This window comes from Schistocerca cancellata, chromosome 6 (genome assembly GCF_023864275.1).
Source record: "Schistocerca cancellata isolate TAMUIC-IGC-003103 chromosome 6, iqSchCanc2.1, whole genome shotgun sequence".
Classification (NCBI taxonomy): domain Eukaryota; kingdom Metazoa; phylum Arthropoda; class Insecta; order Orthoptera; family Acrididae; genus Schistocerca; species Schistocerca cancellata.
Window position 1 is genome coordinate 191,197,563 of NC_064631.1, and position 16,748 is coordinate 191,214,310.

The 16,748-nt window shown below is 43.0% G+C and overlaps 1 protein-coding gene across 1 annotated transcript in view; it reads left to right on the top strand.

Annotated features, from left to right (window-relative positions):
- LOC126088241 (serine-rich adhesin for platelets) overlaps positions 1 to 3,550 on the top strand; it is a 63,098-nt gene extending 59,548 nt beyond the window's left edge. Inside the window, exon 13 of the mRNA XM_049906371.1 lies at positions 1,458 to 3,550. Coding sequence (XP_049762328.1) covers positions 1,458 to 1,621 — 164 coding nt within the window. The 3' untranslated portion in view covers positions 1,622 to 3,550. The remainder of the gene's footprint in view (positions 1 to 1,457) is intronic.
- Positions 3,551 to 16,748: the final 13,198 nt, after the last annotated feature.

Here is a 16,748-nt window from a genome sequence, read left to right on the forward strand (position 1 = left end):
ATGTTAAATGACATATACTGTATGTGGCATGTACCATTGTGTAATTGATGTACAACGACATACAAATAGCATATATTCCTCTGTGTAACCCTTTGACAGCCATTAATTTTGTTTACTCTGGCAGGTTTTATCAGCATTTTGTTAATGTTATTTCCACTGCAGTACTGTCGAAAAGTTCAATAATGCACATACGAGTAAACCGTGTCCATCTTTTTATTGTTAGTGACTGGACATCCATATGTTTCCTGGGCCACACATTAATAACAGCACCACATCACGATTACGAGCTATGCGCGGATCACCCTTACAATGCAGGAAGTGCAGTAGTGGCATGTTTAATTCATTTCACGCATCAACTTCACGTTCCAAGTTCATGGGATGTAACTGACATATTGCAATGCAACCGATGCCATTATTATTGTGATTCCTCATGTTACTGAATTGAATAACATAGGGCGTCCATTTAAAAAAAATGTGAGTTTGTGCTGAAACCAATACTTGCATGCCATTTAGATTGTCTCATGGTATTTACTTTTGTGAGCCCCTGCCATACAGTCATACCCATGAAAGCTGTTTGTCAGCATTTCATTTTGCTATTGTTGCCTCATGTGCATCTGAATGGTGTCGCATTTTTGTAATTCCAACTTCAGTTGGAAACTATCAGTATGATAATAGAAAAAAAGAGACATCACATATTATTTCAGTTTCTCAATAGGAGGGACATGTTTACTTTTGACTCATTCTTTCAATTATAATAGTAAACAGACTTAACAAAGAAGAAATATAAGCAAAAATGAAATTAACTATATATTACTAAACAAAAATGAAATTGTACAGGAGGAGTGAGGGTCTGAGGTGGCATTTCTTTTCATATGACCCCTTTGGTTGTCATCTGCAGCACTCTTACAGCACAGCAATCAACATTGCATTGACAGTAATGCTCTTCATGCCTTTCATTGTACTGACCCAACATTGTAGCCATACAGACGTAGTTGTGTATGTGTATTCTTTAGTTAGCTCAAAAGGAGGACATAATTCAGAAGTTATCAATGTTTGTCTTGTTTATGTATCTGTTGATGACAAAATGCTTCCACTATATGGTCAGTTGTTACCTTAACCACTTCCATTATTTATATTCCACCAAGGACTTCCCATTACATTAATATATATTCTGTGCCATCGATTTACATATTATGCTCAGGTAGAAACACAATAGCATAATTGGAGAGGTTCAGATAACAAATTGTTTGTGAGGTCTACTTGAGCTCCATTTGCAATAGTCTTTCAGGGTCTTTGTCCTCCAACTATTAATGTCTGTTCTCTCAAGTCTTGTATATTGAAGAAACACAGAGAATGTTGCAAAAACTATATAGAGTCACATAGAGGTGCTTTCAGTGTTGGATAGGCTTTAAAAAAAGTAGATGTTTGACTTCAAATTTTTGTCTGTAATGCTACAGGTGGAGCAGCTGAAAAGCAGGGGCAGCTGAAAGCGGGAGATGAACTTCTGGCAGTGGCTGGCTCTGATGTCACCAACATGACTAGGATTGAAGCCTGGACACTCATGAAGAAGCTGCCAAGTGGTCCTGTCACTATTTCTATCAGACCGAAAGCTGCAGTGTGACACTAATTAAAATGTAGGTTGTGCCAAAAGTGTGAAATTGGGATTCCTAAAATAAGACTGTGGAAATGATCACATAAGGTATCATCTGCTGCTTCACAATGTTCAACGAGCAGCAGGTTGAAAAAAATGCGTAATGAATGTGTGTATCAGTGTCAGATGATTCAGTGGTTTGCTAAAGTTGCACTGTAAGTGTTGTATGTAATACAAGGGACAGTTAACTGTCACTGTAAAATGCGGAAATTGAAAGAAACTTACATTTCATAGGGGAATGTGTGCAATGTGATGTATGCATCAACATAGTGTATGTTTATTTTAACCACAGTATCTGAGTATCATACTACTAAATCCTGTAACTTTGTATGAAGGAATGGGAAAATTTATTTGGTGAATTAATCCAGCTATGTCTTCCAGGTAGTGCTGTTAACCATAGTAAAGATGGCAGTGACAGTGAACTATCAATCAAGTTTTTTGCACTTATTGAACTGGAAGGCAACTGCACATAAAATTGTTATTGATAAATACATAGATAAATATATATTTTTAGGAGAAATGTTACTGTTAGCATGAATATTATTCATACTGTTAATACAAATGTGTTGTATGTAATAATTTATTGTTGTGTTATTTCTTCAGAATTTTATAGATACAGCTGCTTTGACTATGGCAGCTTCATCAATGTAGAAATGAAATATGTTAAAAGAATGTATATATTAAACATTTAACAGTGCTTTGTAGCTCATATTTTAATACTGTTTTCTTATATTTCCTAGGAATATCTGAAATATTAACCAATTGAAAGAATATTTACCACTTTGCAAGCATCACATACACTCTTTTTTTCAACAGGAACCAGACAGCTGTAATGAGATCACACAAAATGTCTCATATTATATTCAAAGAGCAATATGCAAGCCTCATTTTGTATCAACAAATGTCTATTCTGCCTTGCCAGTTAGTCATACTGAGGAAATTTTATATCAGTAGAGTGACAAAGAAATTAAACATTTTGAAAGTTTTTTTGAAATTATGTCATCTACAGTTTGAAACTTCCTAGCAGATGTAGATGTAGATATGTGTGACATGTCTGATTCTCGAAAATATTTGTTTATTCAGTACAAATTATTCTCTCCACAGAAAATAAACACTCCACTGAAAATTTTTTCCCCATAAAAACACATCTGCAGACTATCTGAGTACTGCTGTTTAGGTGTGACATGTATTGTAATTTTCTGTAAATATGGAAGGGCTGTCAACAGTTGTTTGACAGAATGTAAGCGAATGTAACATTAATATTGAGATGTTCTTGGTGCTATTGACACTATAATTCCTGTATTGTGCCATTAATATAAAATTGTTGCTATTTTTAACACTAGGTGCATTTTGTAAAAAGTCAGTATTCTGTGATACTGAGAGGAAGAGTTTTGTAATGATCAAATGTTCCAGAGCAGCTTTTACAAAAAAAAAAAAAGAAAAAAAAAGAGGACTGTTATTTTATTGAACATAATCTGCATTTAAATTTGTTCAGTCCATAATCATGCCTGTGGTATTAAGTCGGTATCTAAGGCAGATAATATTTGTTTCAGAATAGGTTGTAGTGAGTTTTATACTTATTCATTGAGAGTATGAGACAGTAAACAGTAAATTTTAAAACTGTGTTTATGGTATTTCCCCATTTAACAACTTGAAACACAGTATATCTGTCTAAAAATAATTCTTCCAGAAAGTAGAGAGTAAAATGGGCAGTGCTATTGATTTGATTTGATTTGATTTGAATGGATTTGATAAAGCTGATATATTGTGACTGGTTGAATTGCTAAATGCTATATCACAATAGCAGTTGTTACTTTTTAAGAATGTATGCTATGAATTTATGTTGTAATATATTTGTGCAGATTTTCATTGAAATAAAGACCAGTAAGTGGTTCTATACATTTTTCTTTTCATTTTATACAACTCTCAAATATACATGGTGATTTTCTCCAGCTGCCAGAACCTACGTGTGATTTTGTCCGACATGAGCAGCAATCTGCTGGAATGGGTGGTGGTGGCAATGATGTGCAATGGATGGGAGAGGGGGACAGGTATCAGGGAATGGGGGAGGGGAGGGGGAGGGGTTATTCTAATACAGAAGGCATGTGTGTACCATAGTGGGAGTCATAGAAAGGTGGATGATGGGCTAACAAAGGTTGAGGCCAGGAGGGTTACAGGAATGAAGGATGTGTTGCAGGGAGAGTTCCCACCTGCACAGTTCAGTTATGTTGTTATTGGTGGGAATAACCCAGATGTCACAACTGTGAAACAGTCATTAAAGTGAAGCACATCATGTTGAGTGGCAAGTTCAGTGAGTAGGTGGTATAGTTGACTGCTGGCCACAGTTTGGTGGTGGTTTTTCATATGGACAGAGAACTTGTAGGTAATCATGCTTGCATAGAATACAGCACACAGACACACATTCTAACACAAAAAAGAACAATACACCCCAAAGTAATTATCTGAATAGGATGAAAATCAGTAGATGTAAGTACATGTACAGACAAACAAATGATTACATTTTCAAAAGAATTCAATAATTTACTCAAAAGAAATGCAATGGTCCACTTCTGGACCTTATGCAAGCAGTTATTCAGCTTGACATTGATTGACAGAGTTGTTGGACATTCTCCTGAGGGATATCATGTCAGATTATGTCCAACTGGTGCATTTGATTGTCAAAATCCTGAGCTGGTTCTAGGGTCCTGCCCATAATGATGCAAACAGTTTCAATTTGGGAGAGATCTGGTGAGCTTGCTGTCCAAGGTAGGATTTGGCAAGTATAAAAGCAAGTAGTAGAAACTCTGTGTGCTGAGATGTAAGCCCTGGATGGCTTGTCGTGAAGGGCAACAAAATAAGGAATAGAATATCATTGATATACTGCTGTGCTGCAAGGGTGCTACTGACAACCATAGGGGCCCTGTTATGAAAATAAATGGCTCTCCCAACCATTACTCCTGGTTGTTGGGCCACATGGCAGGTACAGTCACGTTGATATCCAAGTGCTTTCCGGGGCATCTCCAGACACATCTTTGGCCTGAAATCTCATTGACTGGAGTAGAATTGTTTTCACTGATGAGTCCCACTTCAAACTTAACTCCAATGACCAACAGAGATGAGTCTGGAGATGCCCAGGATAGCAGTGGAATAGAAACCTGACTGTCATCTGCCATACAACCCAACGACTAGGAATGATGGAGTGATGGACAGGAGGGTGATTTCTCTTCTTAGAAAGACCCCTTTGGTTGTCATCCACAGCACCCTTACAGCAAAGCAGTCAACAGTACGTTGACAATATTCTAAACACCATTGTAATGCTCTTCATGGCAAGCTGTGAGAGAGAGACAGAAAGAGAGAGTGTAAGCCCAGGATGGCTTGCCATGATGGGCATTAAAATGGGGTGTAGAATATGGTCAACATACTGCTAACTGCTATGCTGTAAAGGTGCTGCAAATGACAACAAAAGAGGTCCTTCTAAGAAAAGAGATGGCACTCCTGTCCATCACTCCTCACTGTTAGGTCCCATGGCAGGTGACAGTCAGGCTACTATCCCACCGCTGTCTGGGCCATCTCCAGACATGTCTCTGCTGATCCCCGGGGCTCAATTTGAAGCAGGACTCATTAGTGAAGACAATTCTACTCTGTTCAATGCGATTCTAGGTTAAAGGTATATCTGGAGACAGAGAGAAAGGGAGAGAGAATGAGTATATGCATTTGTCTGGGAGTCATTGGATTGATTTCACATAAAAACAGCAGGCTTCATGAGTATCAGCACTGTGGGCTTTATAACCTGCTAACTCTGTGTCAAATCAACCTACTTTGGAGGCAGTCTGCATGTCAGTGGCAAGAAAGTGTTTTCCAGGCCCCGATATGTAGGCTGCCCAGTATGACAGGTGTGTTGTGTTGGACCATTGGACCATGATGTCAGCCTCACACCCCCTGCGCATGGACATCCACAACCTCCTTAATGAATTTTCTGCAATAGAAACTCTTGCCCTTCAACAATGAAACAGCATTCCCAGCATCATCTGAGGAAGTTGCCCCAGCTACTCCTGTCCTCTGCCTCCATGGGATTACCTATAGCCTACCACTCTGGTCCTGCTCTTCCCCCCACCCCCACCCCTCCTCTTGCATTGACCCCTCATAGCTTCCCAACCATACCTTGATGACTTCTTCTACATACCTTCCACACCCCTGAAAACTCGTTCCACTCTCCATGAAACACATTCTTCCTGAATGCCTGTTCTGTAACACTGTTGCTAACCTTTGTGCCAAAACTCTGAATTCTGCAGAAGTCTCAATACCTTCTAAAGGTTTCACCTTTCGCCCTAAACCGAAGTTAAACCATCCAGGATTTATACAAGAACCATCTTTCCCTTACTCATTCTCTGCAGCCAGTGGATGCTAGTGGAATGGGTTGAGGCTCCTTGAAACACACAGGTATTTGTAATCTGAAATCCGAGCCACATTTTATCATCCTTCCCACAGACAAAGGCTCCACCACAATGATAATGAACTGTAGCAACTATGTGGCTGAGATTCCCCAACAACTTTCCAACATCTTTGCATACAAATCTTATGACCATAATCCCATCGAATAAGACCAGCAGCTCCTCAAGGCCTTAGATCCATCCCAAAACCTGACACCTGAATCTGCCCCCCTCCTCACACCAGCAAACCCCCCTGCACTCATACCTTTTACCTATTTCCCAAACTTCACAAACCCAACCACACTGGTCTCCCTACTGATCATCCCATTGTGGCTGGGTACAAGGTACCCTCAGAATGAACCTCCGCTATTGCTGATCAACACCTCAAAACTATTGTCCTTAACCTTCCATCCTACATTCAAGACACCACTCACTTCTTTCACTGTGTTTCCACAGTTCCTGTCACTTTATCACCAAACTCCTTGTTCGTCCCTGTGGATGTGATGTCCTCATACACCAATATCCCCCTGGCCCGTGGGTTTGCGACCATGGAACACTACCATTCCCAGTGTCCTCCTGATACCAAATCCACCACCTCTTTCCAATTCTCCTAGCCAACAACATCCTGATGCACGATTATTTCACTTTCAGAGGCAAATCTATAAACAATCCATGTTACTTGTACAGGTACTCTCATGTCCTCATCTTGTGGAAACTTATTTCCGTGCTATCTGGACGAATTACTCTCATTTTGTCAACACCTACAATGGTTTTGTTTCATTGATGAAATTTTCAGGGTCTGGACTCATGGCAGGGACAAACTTTCCTCCATAGCCTCAAAATTCACTCGCAGATGCACTTCACCTGGTTCTTCTCAACTAAACTCTAGATATGTATCTCCACCTCTTATATGGATTCATAAATACACTTGTTCATATTAAGCACACCAGCCATCAACAATACCTCAATTTTGATAGCTATTGTTGTGACTCGCCGATCATTCAAAGTGCCGCCGCGCGATTACGCGCGTCCTCTACGTGCGGCGCTGTCTGCCAGCCATGCAGCAGCTGCGCCACCTAAGCGGCCAGCCGAGCAGCGGCCGCTAGACTGGGGCTCAGTGCTTATTCGAATGCTAACGAGTACACATGTCAACTTACTCTGTGACTTGTATGTGTTGTTGTGTCGTTCCGAAATAAAAGTGTTAAACTTGAAGTTCTAACAATTGGCGACGAGGTAGTGGAATTTTCCTTTTCACCGTTGACTCACAGGGTTCCATGGCTACTGTCGAGCAACTCTTGCAAAATCTCCTTGAACAGCAAACGCTTCTAACAGCGGCGATTCGCGATTTCGTCGCGGCGTCATATGCGGGGCGTTTCTCGTCGTTGGCTATACCTCCTTTTCCTCCTTACGACGAGACGGCGGAAGACTGGTCTGATTATGAAAAACGTCTTTGACAGCACTTCTTGGCATTTCATGTCACGGACGAACAACCATGTAAGTCTCTGTTCCTTTCCTGGATTTCACCTCAAATGTATCGGTTGTTGTCGCAATTGGCTCCTTTGAAGGATCCTGCGTCTTTGTCCTTCGCTGAAATGTGCTCACTTCTGTCTATTTTCAAAAGCAAACGCATGTGGTAGCCTCTCGTGTTGCCTTTTACCGTTGTCAAAAACAACCAAATCAATCCTATCGCGCTTGGGCTGCTGAACTTCACGGCCTCAGTCGAAAGTGTCAATTTGTTACTGACGTTCACAAAGAATCCTATGCCGATTCCATGGTACGGGATGCTATTATCCGGTCGGCGCCCGACAAAGAAGTTCGGCAACGTGCCCTTCAGTTGGCGAATCTGACTCTAGATGAAGTTCTCTCCATTGCGCAGTCTTTTGAAATTTCTCGCGCCGCTGGGGCGCAAATAGAAGCGTGGGGTGATGTCGGGGAAATACAACCTCTGTGCGCTGTTGACGACGCTTGCGGCGCGTCCCCGCCAGCCGACGTGGCCGCAGTGCGCTCCCACGCGCAGCCTCGGCTTAGCCGTAAACAACGCGCTAAGAAACTGCAGCAAAATCCCCGGCAACTTCCTTCATGTCCGCGGTGTTTTACGAAACATTCACGCGAGGATTGTCCCCAACGTTGGGCTGTGTGTCACAATTGCAAAAAGAAAGGTCATGTGTCTTCCGTTTGAAAATCCGACCGCATACGTGATGTTCATGAACATGACGCTGATTCTGATTCTGTGTTGTCTGTCAATTGCACTTCTTCCCTTTCAGGGAAGTTATTCCTCACTGTCCAAATCCTTAGTCGAGATGTTCGCATGCAAGTGGATACCGGTTCTGCTGCCACTATAATTAATTCTCAGACGTATCTTCAGCTGGGTTCTCCACTCCTGTCCCCTGTCACTCGGCAATTACGGACGTACAATAAACAGAAGATTTCTCTCTTGGGACAGTTTAATGCTGAGGTATCTTACAAATCCGTCGTTCGCACTGTTCCCATATTTGTGGTCGACCAGAGCAACGCAGAAAATCTTTTTGGTTTCGATGCCTTTCGCGTTTTTGGGTTCTCCATAGATGACTCTGTCAATATTGTCTCTGTCGCTATTCCTTATGCTCAACTGGATTCCTTGTCGACGACATTTTCGTCCCTTTTTTCTCCTGGGTTAGGCCGTGCAAACGACTTTGAAGCTCATATCACGCTCAAACCCACTGCTCGGCCTAAGTTTTTTCGGGCTCGGCCCATTCCTGTGGCCCTTCGTGATCGGGTAAAACGGGAGTTGGATCGTCTCACTGCGTCAGGGGTCTTGCTTCCTGTCACTTCCAGTGAGTGGTCCTCTCCTGTCGTTGTAGTTGCTAAGCCAAATGGTGATATTCGTCTCTGTGGCGATTTCAAAGCCACTGTAAATGCTCAATGCCTCATCGACACTTACCCTATGCCCCGTCCTGAAGAACTGTTCACTAAACTTGCTGGAGGCCAGTACTTTTCTAAAATCGACCTGTCGGAAGCTTATCATCAACTTCCTCTCGACGCTACTTCCCGGCAGTTTCTGGTCCTTAACACGCCTTTCGGCCTCTATCAATACCAACGCTTGCCATTCGGGGTTGCTAGCGCCCCTGCTCTCTTTCAGCGATTCTTGGAACAATTATTGCTCCCTGTCCCTGGGTGTATCAATTATATGGACGACATTGTTGTCACTGGCTCCACCACTGAAGAACATCTTCAAAATCTCCGCACACTTTTTCATGTCTTACAGACTGCCGGTCTTAAGAGTAATCTTCAGAAATCACAATTTTTTCAGGCGTCTATCACGTACTTGGGGTTTCAACTCTCTCGGGATGGTATTCGTCCGCTTCAACAAACTGTCGCTGCGATCGATGCCCTTCCTCGCCCTACATCTGTTAAGGAACTGCAGGCCTTCTTGGGGAAAATAGCATACTATCACAAGTTTTTACCGTCTGCGGCTACGGTGGCTCAGCCGTTGCATCGCCTGTTGCATAAAAACGTGCCTTTTCACTGGTCCGCGTCATGTGAAGCGGCTTTCCAGAAGTTGAAGACTACACTGAAACAGGCCCCGTGCCTGGCTACTTATCGACCTGGCCAACATCTTGTTCTTGCCACAGACGCCTCTCAATACGGGGTCGGTGCAGTCCTTGCGCACCGTTTTTCTGTCGGTTCGGAACAACCCATTGCTTATGCCTCCAAAACGCTCACGGATGCCCAACAAAAGTATTCTCAAATTGAGAAAGAAGCTTTGGCCATCATTTATGCTCTTCATAAGTTTGGTGTTTTTCTCTATGGCTCAAAATTTCGTCTTGTTACGGATCACAAACCACTTGTTTCCTTGTTTCATCCATCAACGTCACTTCCCGACAAGGCTGCACACCGCCTCCAGCGTTGGGCTCTTTACTTGTCCCATTTCAATTATGAGATTCATTTCCGGCCGACGGCTCAACATGCGAATGCTGATGCTCTGTCTCGCCTTCCCATGGGTCCTGACCAGGCATTCGATAGGGACGAACTTTTGTGTTTGCACCTGGATGTTGCCGAGCAGCGGGTCGTGGACGGGTTCCCCATCACTGGGGACAGGCTGGCGGCTGCTACGGGTTCTGACCCTACCCTCTCCCGGGTTTTACGCTGTATTCAGAAGGGTTGGCCAGATCGCCCGTCCGCTAAGACTTCTGATCCGTTGCGAAACTACTACACTTTGCGCTACCGCCTCACGGCTAGGGATGGTGTTATCCTCCTCTCCACTGACAATGCTTCGCCGCGTGTTGTGGTACCTGCGTCTTTGCATGCTTCGGTCTTGCGCCTCCTTCACCGAGGGCACTGGGGTGTGTCTCGCACAAAATCTCTGGCGCGCCGTCATGTGTACTGGCCTGGCATCGACTCTGAAATAGCACACACGGTTGCTGCCTGCAGCCCTTGTGCGTCACAGGCTGCTGCCCCGAAGTCATCTTTGTCACCGTGGCCTTCGCCTGAGAAGCCCTGGGAGCGCATTCGTGCTGACTTTGCGGGACCCTTTTTAGGTACTTATTGGCTCCTCGTAATTGACGCCTACTCTAACTTTCCTTTCATTGTCCGTTGCACGTCACCTACCACCGCGGCAACCACCAGTGCTCTCGCCCGCATTTTTTCTTTGGAAGGCCTCCCCTCTACTCTTTTTACTGATAATGGCCCGCAATTTGCCTCTTCCGAATTTGCTGATTTTTGTGCTCGTCACGGCGTTACGCATGTCACGGCCCCGCCGTTCCATCCAAAATCCGACGGTGAGGCTGAACGACTGGTCCGCATGTTTAAGGCTCAGATGCGGAAACTTCTGACTTCTTCTGCTGCTGATGAGGCGCTTCTCCAGTTTCTGGCGTCTTACCGTTTCACCCGCATGGGCGATCACAGCCCGGCTGAGCTCTTACATGGCCGACAGCCCCGCACGCTACTTCATATTCTGCAGCCTCCCACCTCACGGCAGCGGGTGCCTTCAACTTGGCCGGTTCACCGCCGACGACCTCGTCTGGGTACGGGGATATGGCAGGCGGCCAAAATGGAGCCCGGGCCGCATCTTAAGACACCGTGGCAGACGCCTGTATGAAATCCAGACGGACACGGGTGTTGCAGTGCATCATTCGGACCAGCTTCGGCCTCGGGTGCCAGCAACGCCTGTTCCGAATGCCGCCACACCACCTTCGGCTCTACCTGACGCTCGGGATCTTGGCATCTCTCAATACTCACAACGCAGCCCCCTCGCCGTCATCGTGATGCCAGCACCAGAACGGACGCCACCAGGAGACGTGCCAATGCAGGAACCGGAGGACCATCCTCTGTCTGAGCAAATCTACTCGCCTCCTCCTCCAATGGACGCAGACACATCGCCCGTGTCTCCTGTCATATCAACTGGACTTGCCACAATGGGCAGATTGGTGCATGGGGCCCCAGCAGATTCGACCCCTACGTCTCCTGTCATCTCGACCCGTTATCATCGGGGACACTTCCGTCTGCACGGGAAGCCGCCTCCTCGAGACTTTACAGCGAGTCAAACGATGCCTATGGACGTTAGCCATCTCCAGGACACCTCCATCAAGACCATTGCAACAATTTCAAAGGGGGGAAAAGTGTTGTGACTCGCCGATCATTCAAAGTGCCGCCGCGCGATTACGTGCGTCCTCTACGTGCGGCGCTGTCTGCCAGCCATGCAGCAGCTGCGCCACCTAAGCGGCCAGCCGAGCAGCGGCCGCTAGACTGGGACTCAGTGCTCATTCGAATGCTAACGAGTACACATGTCAACTTACTCTGTGACTTGTATGTGTTGTTGTGTCGTTCCGAAATATAAGTGTTAAACTTGAAGTTCTAACAGCTATCACCCATGTCAAAAAGACTCTCTCTTACAGTCATATCACATGTGGATGCCACAAACTGCAGAAGAAAGTAGGAGTTGTTGAAATATACTGATAGTCTTTCCAAAATCTTTATTGATTGACAGTATCCTTCCTAGCTCATCCATAAACAGATCTACAATGCCATCTCCTTCTCTGAGACCAGTAAACCTGTTAAACAGCCACTGAACAGCATTCCTCTGATTGCCTAGTATCACCTTGGCTGTGAAAAGCTCAACCACATCTCTCACCAGAGCTTCTACTACCTCTTGCCATCCCCGAGATGAGGGATATCCCATCCACAATCCTACCCATATCACATAAAGTTGTGTTCCACCTCCCACTACAGATGGGCAATGTGCTCCTGAATTGATTCAAAGAGCCAGAATTTCCTAAGGAGTGGGTGATGAATGATTTGGAATAAATGAATGGTAGTTCATCTGATCGCAAAATGCATCTCTGGTGGCTCTAATGAGCGGGTTGAAATTAGTGTGCTAGGCAGTTGGAACAGTTGCGGTGCCCCGTTGTATCTTCTCTAAAACTTAGAGCCACGCTCCTTGGACTATCAGTGTGAACTTACTTGAATGCTGGATACAGGCTCAGCTTCCCCGCAGCTCCGGCATCTTCTGCTTGCATCAAACTCTTCTCCGAAGATTCTATATTTTGAAGAAGGTGAAAATTCATCTACTATTCCAAAATCCTATAATCTAGTCCAAATAAAGACTCTCTCAAAATTCAGTTGCTGTTAACATATTCTATATTCAAAATTCAATACACCATTTCACTGCCACATTAAACAGTAAGCCCACACTTTCTTAGGGCACTCGCACATGACTGAATTCAGCCAAATTAAATAACTTTTTTTCTCAACGATACAATACTAATATACATGTCCGTCTGCTCAGGACCAGGTCAATATTAATAATAATCTTTCTTTTACCTTCCGTTGTCTCTCACAACACACAACAATCACCAATGTTTTTCGTGCATGAATTTCGTCCATGGAATTCTGAGACGGATTTTATTCATTTAACCTGAATAGATCATTGCTTTCAGGAGTCCTCTTAGATCAAACCAGAGTTTTATATGAAGGACTTATTTCAATAGGGTACAAGTCCATTTTTGCTCATTCTGAGATACAGAGTCCTAAGTTAAATGAGTGCTGAAAAATCTTAACTTTAGGACTCTGTATCTCAGAATGAACAAAAATGGACTTGTACCACTATTGAAATAAGTCCTTCATATGTATGTACAAAACTTATTAAAATCAATGGACCCCCGATTCAAAGGCAAGGATTTTCAGACGACAAAACATTTCAGGACTGCAAAATGAAGGCTGTTGCAGAAATGAAAGTGTTGGTTGTTCAACAAGAAAAAACAGAGCTCGTTGCTCAACCAGTTACCACAGTGACACATGAGACTTCTTCAATCTGGGAGGAGTTCAATGAAACTATTAGTCAGCTTAAAGCAATTCATGACACAGAAAGAGCATCAATCATCAAACTGGACAAATATTTAGTGGAGGTATATTTGTCTTGAAACTGCAATCCCTTAAAGTGGTGGGAAACAAGAAAATTGCTATGGTCAGTGCTGTATCAATTGGTTTTAAAAGTATTTGTATCACAGCAACATCAATGGCCTGTGAACTAAAATCTTCAAAAGCAGGACAAATGTGCACTAAGAAAAGAAGAGACAATACTGATTAATTTTTCCTTTATGGGAACATATATGGTAATACTGACTGTAAATGATGACTCCAGATACATTTCAATTACAGTTATAATTTTTATATATTTTTTCCAATAAAAGTATCAGAACATAACAACTCAGTCTTCATTCTTGAAATTTTTCTACTTTATAAAAAAATATTTAGGATTTTGTTGTAATATTTGCAATTTTTACAGCAGATGAAATTTAAAACTTTTGTATCTGAAAATTACTAGGGACATGACACAAAATTATTACTCCTCTTTATATGGTCTTTCAAAGTAGGACCAAATCTGATGAAAATACCGGTTTAATGACATGAATTGAAAAGACAATGTACATTCCTTTTACTTATTTCTGTGAGTGATTGGTGAGTGCTGAGTCATGAAGAAGATCTAGTTCATTCATTCATTCATTCCAATGGGTGACAACTTCTGATTTGATCTGTGAAAAGACAGTTCTGCCCATCTCAACCTCTCACCCAACCTACAGAATATTCCCATTCCAATCCTGCACCCAATCTGCACAATGTGGGTCATTCCTTGTGCACCATGTGACCTAAGTGCAAGACCTTTCCCATACACCCACTCACTATTTCCTATCACTCTCCTGTCACAGGCATTCCTGTCTTATTAAATGCAGGGCCATGTGTGAAAGCAGCCATGTTATGTATCAGCTATGTTGGAATTACTGTGCAACATTTGATGTGGGCATGACTTGTAATCAACTGCCTACTGGCATGAGTGGCCAACACCTAAATGTGGCAAACTACAAATTTGACCATCCAGTTTCCAAACATGCTGCACAACACACCACAAATGGTGTCAACAGCTGCTTCACTATGCAAGCCATTTGGATTGCTTACAGCCCTAGTCTCTCTGGACAATAAAGTTGAGAATTGTCTCTCCAGCATGTCTTGAACTCTCACAAACTCCCCTCTCCCCCCTTTTCCAACCTTGTTACTCCCTTTTCTTCCCTCCAATTCTCCACTCCCCCTTCCCCCTCCTCTTCCTCTCCCCTCTTATACGCTCATCCTCTGAACTCCATTAATTTTGTTGTGGAGTAATCTGTTTGAGAGACTTACCTCACACTATCACACTAGCCCCTCCTCAACTCATGAGCCCATCCCAATCTCCATCTCCCCAGGCAACTGCTGTTGATAGTCAACTGTCAATAAAAGTTTTAAATGTATGTTGCAAGTGAAAATCTTGTGAGTTGTGAAGTTCAGTCAGTAATAAGGTTTTTGTTGGCAAAAAAATAAACCGATTGAAATTTATCAACAGCTTTGTGAAGTATATGGAAACAACATAATCACTTAAGGCAGAGTGCACCATTGGTGCATTATGTTTAAAAGTGGCTGAACTAATGTTCACGGTGAAGAGGGAGGCAGATGACCAACCATTCTGACTGTTTTTTGGGAGAGGAAAGATGTGCTCCTTGTGAATTTTTTTAGTGTAGCACAAGAATAAACTCTGTAACATATTATTAAATTTTAATAAAACTTGAGATGAACAATTCAGAATAAGTGTTCAGGAAGGTTGAGATAAAAAAAAAATTTGTTGCATGAAAACACCAGACCACACACAGCAAATCACACTCAAAAAGAACTCTATGCTTTCAAGTGGGGGGCATTTCTGCATACACTTTACAGTCCTAATCCTGCACCCAGTGACTACCATTAGTTTCTAATGATGAAGACCTGTCTCACAATGCAGTGCTTTGATGACAGCATAGAACTATGGGAGGGCATGACTAACTGATTGGTCTTAGGTGGCAGAATTTTGTGAGAATAGAATTTGAAAGCTTGGTTGCCACTATGATAAGTACCTAAATTTGTGTGGTAACTATGTTGAAAAGTAGTATACAAGTGCCACTTAATACCAAAACATAATCTACTACTGACTAGCCCTTGTAGTTCTAGAGCTCGGCAGCTAGAGTGAATACCATTTTCTGTAGCATGTTTCTGTGCACCACATGTCACTCACCTATACGAGGATAGTTGCCTTTCCTTTGTCTCGCATAAAGACCTTACATCAATGAAAATAATCAATTTCTGAAAATGTTATGTAATTGGATAGATAAAAAATTTACTCACCAAGCAGTGGCAAGAGAAAACATGTATAAAGTTATTGAAATTTGCAAGCTTTCGGAGCCAGTGGATCCTTCTTATTGCAGAAGGGTTGAAGGGAAAGGATAGGGGTGAAGGCAAAGAACTGGTGTTAGGAAATTGAGAGAGTTCAGAGTTCAGAAAAGTCACCCAGAACCCCAAGTCGAGGGAGGCTTACCTGACAGGATATGAAGGAAAGATTGATTGTTATGGACTGGATCAGATAAGATGTGAAAACCCGAGAGCTTAAAGGTGGAAGATTGGGTAATATGCAAGCTAGAGATTACTGACAAAATATTGTGCTCCAGTTAATGATAGCAGAAAACTAAGTGCATTGTAAGTGGCAGAGGTGGGGGCAGAGAAAAATAGACAGGTCAGAAAATAAAAGATACAAGAAATTAAAAGGGAGTAAATAGAAGAATCGTTACTGAGAAGAAATGCTGAGACTCAAGAAATTAATATAAATTAAGACCAGGTGGGTGGAGAGAACAAACAACATGTTGTAACATCAATTCTGAGAAACTGGTGCCTGTGGCAAGAATCCAGCTGCCATGTGTCATTAAACTGGTACTGAATTCATGACTGTCATGTTGTAGAGCATACTCTACAAAAGGAGATTGTGTGTTGCCAGTATACACCCTCCACCTTTATCCATTCACCCTAACTGATAACTTGGTGATAGTCATGCCAATATAAAAGGCCAAACAGCATTTACATAACAACCGGTACATGACGTGTTGTTTCACAACACGTTTTCCCTTTGATAGTATTTGTTTTGCCGGTTACAGGGTTGGTATAAGTGGTGGTCGGAGGATGCACAGGGCAAGTCTTACAGCAGGGGCAGTCCCAGGAGCAGGAGCCACATGGTAGGTAAATGGTTGCAGAAGGAGCATAGAGTCTGACAAGGAAATTGCGGGGATTAGGAGAGCAACAAAAAGCTATTCTAACTGTGGTGGGCAAAATGTCAGACAGAATGGACCTCATTTCAGTGCATT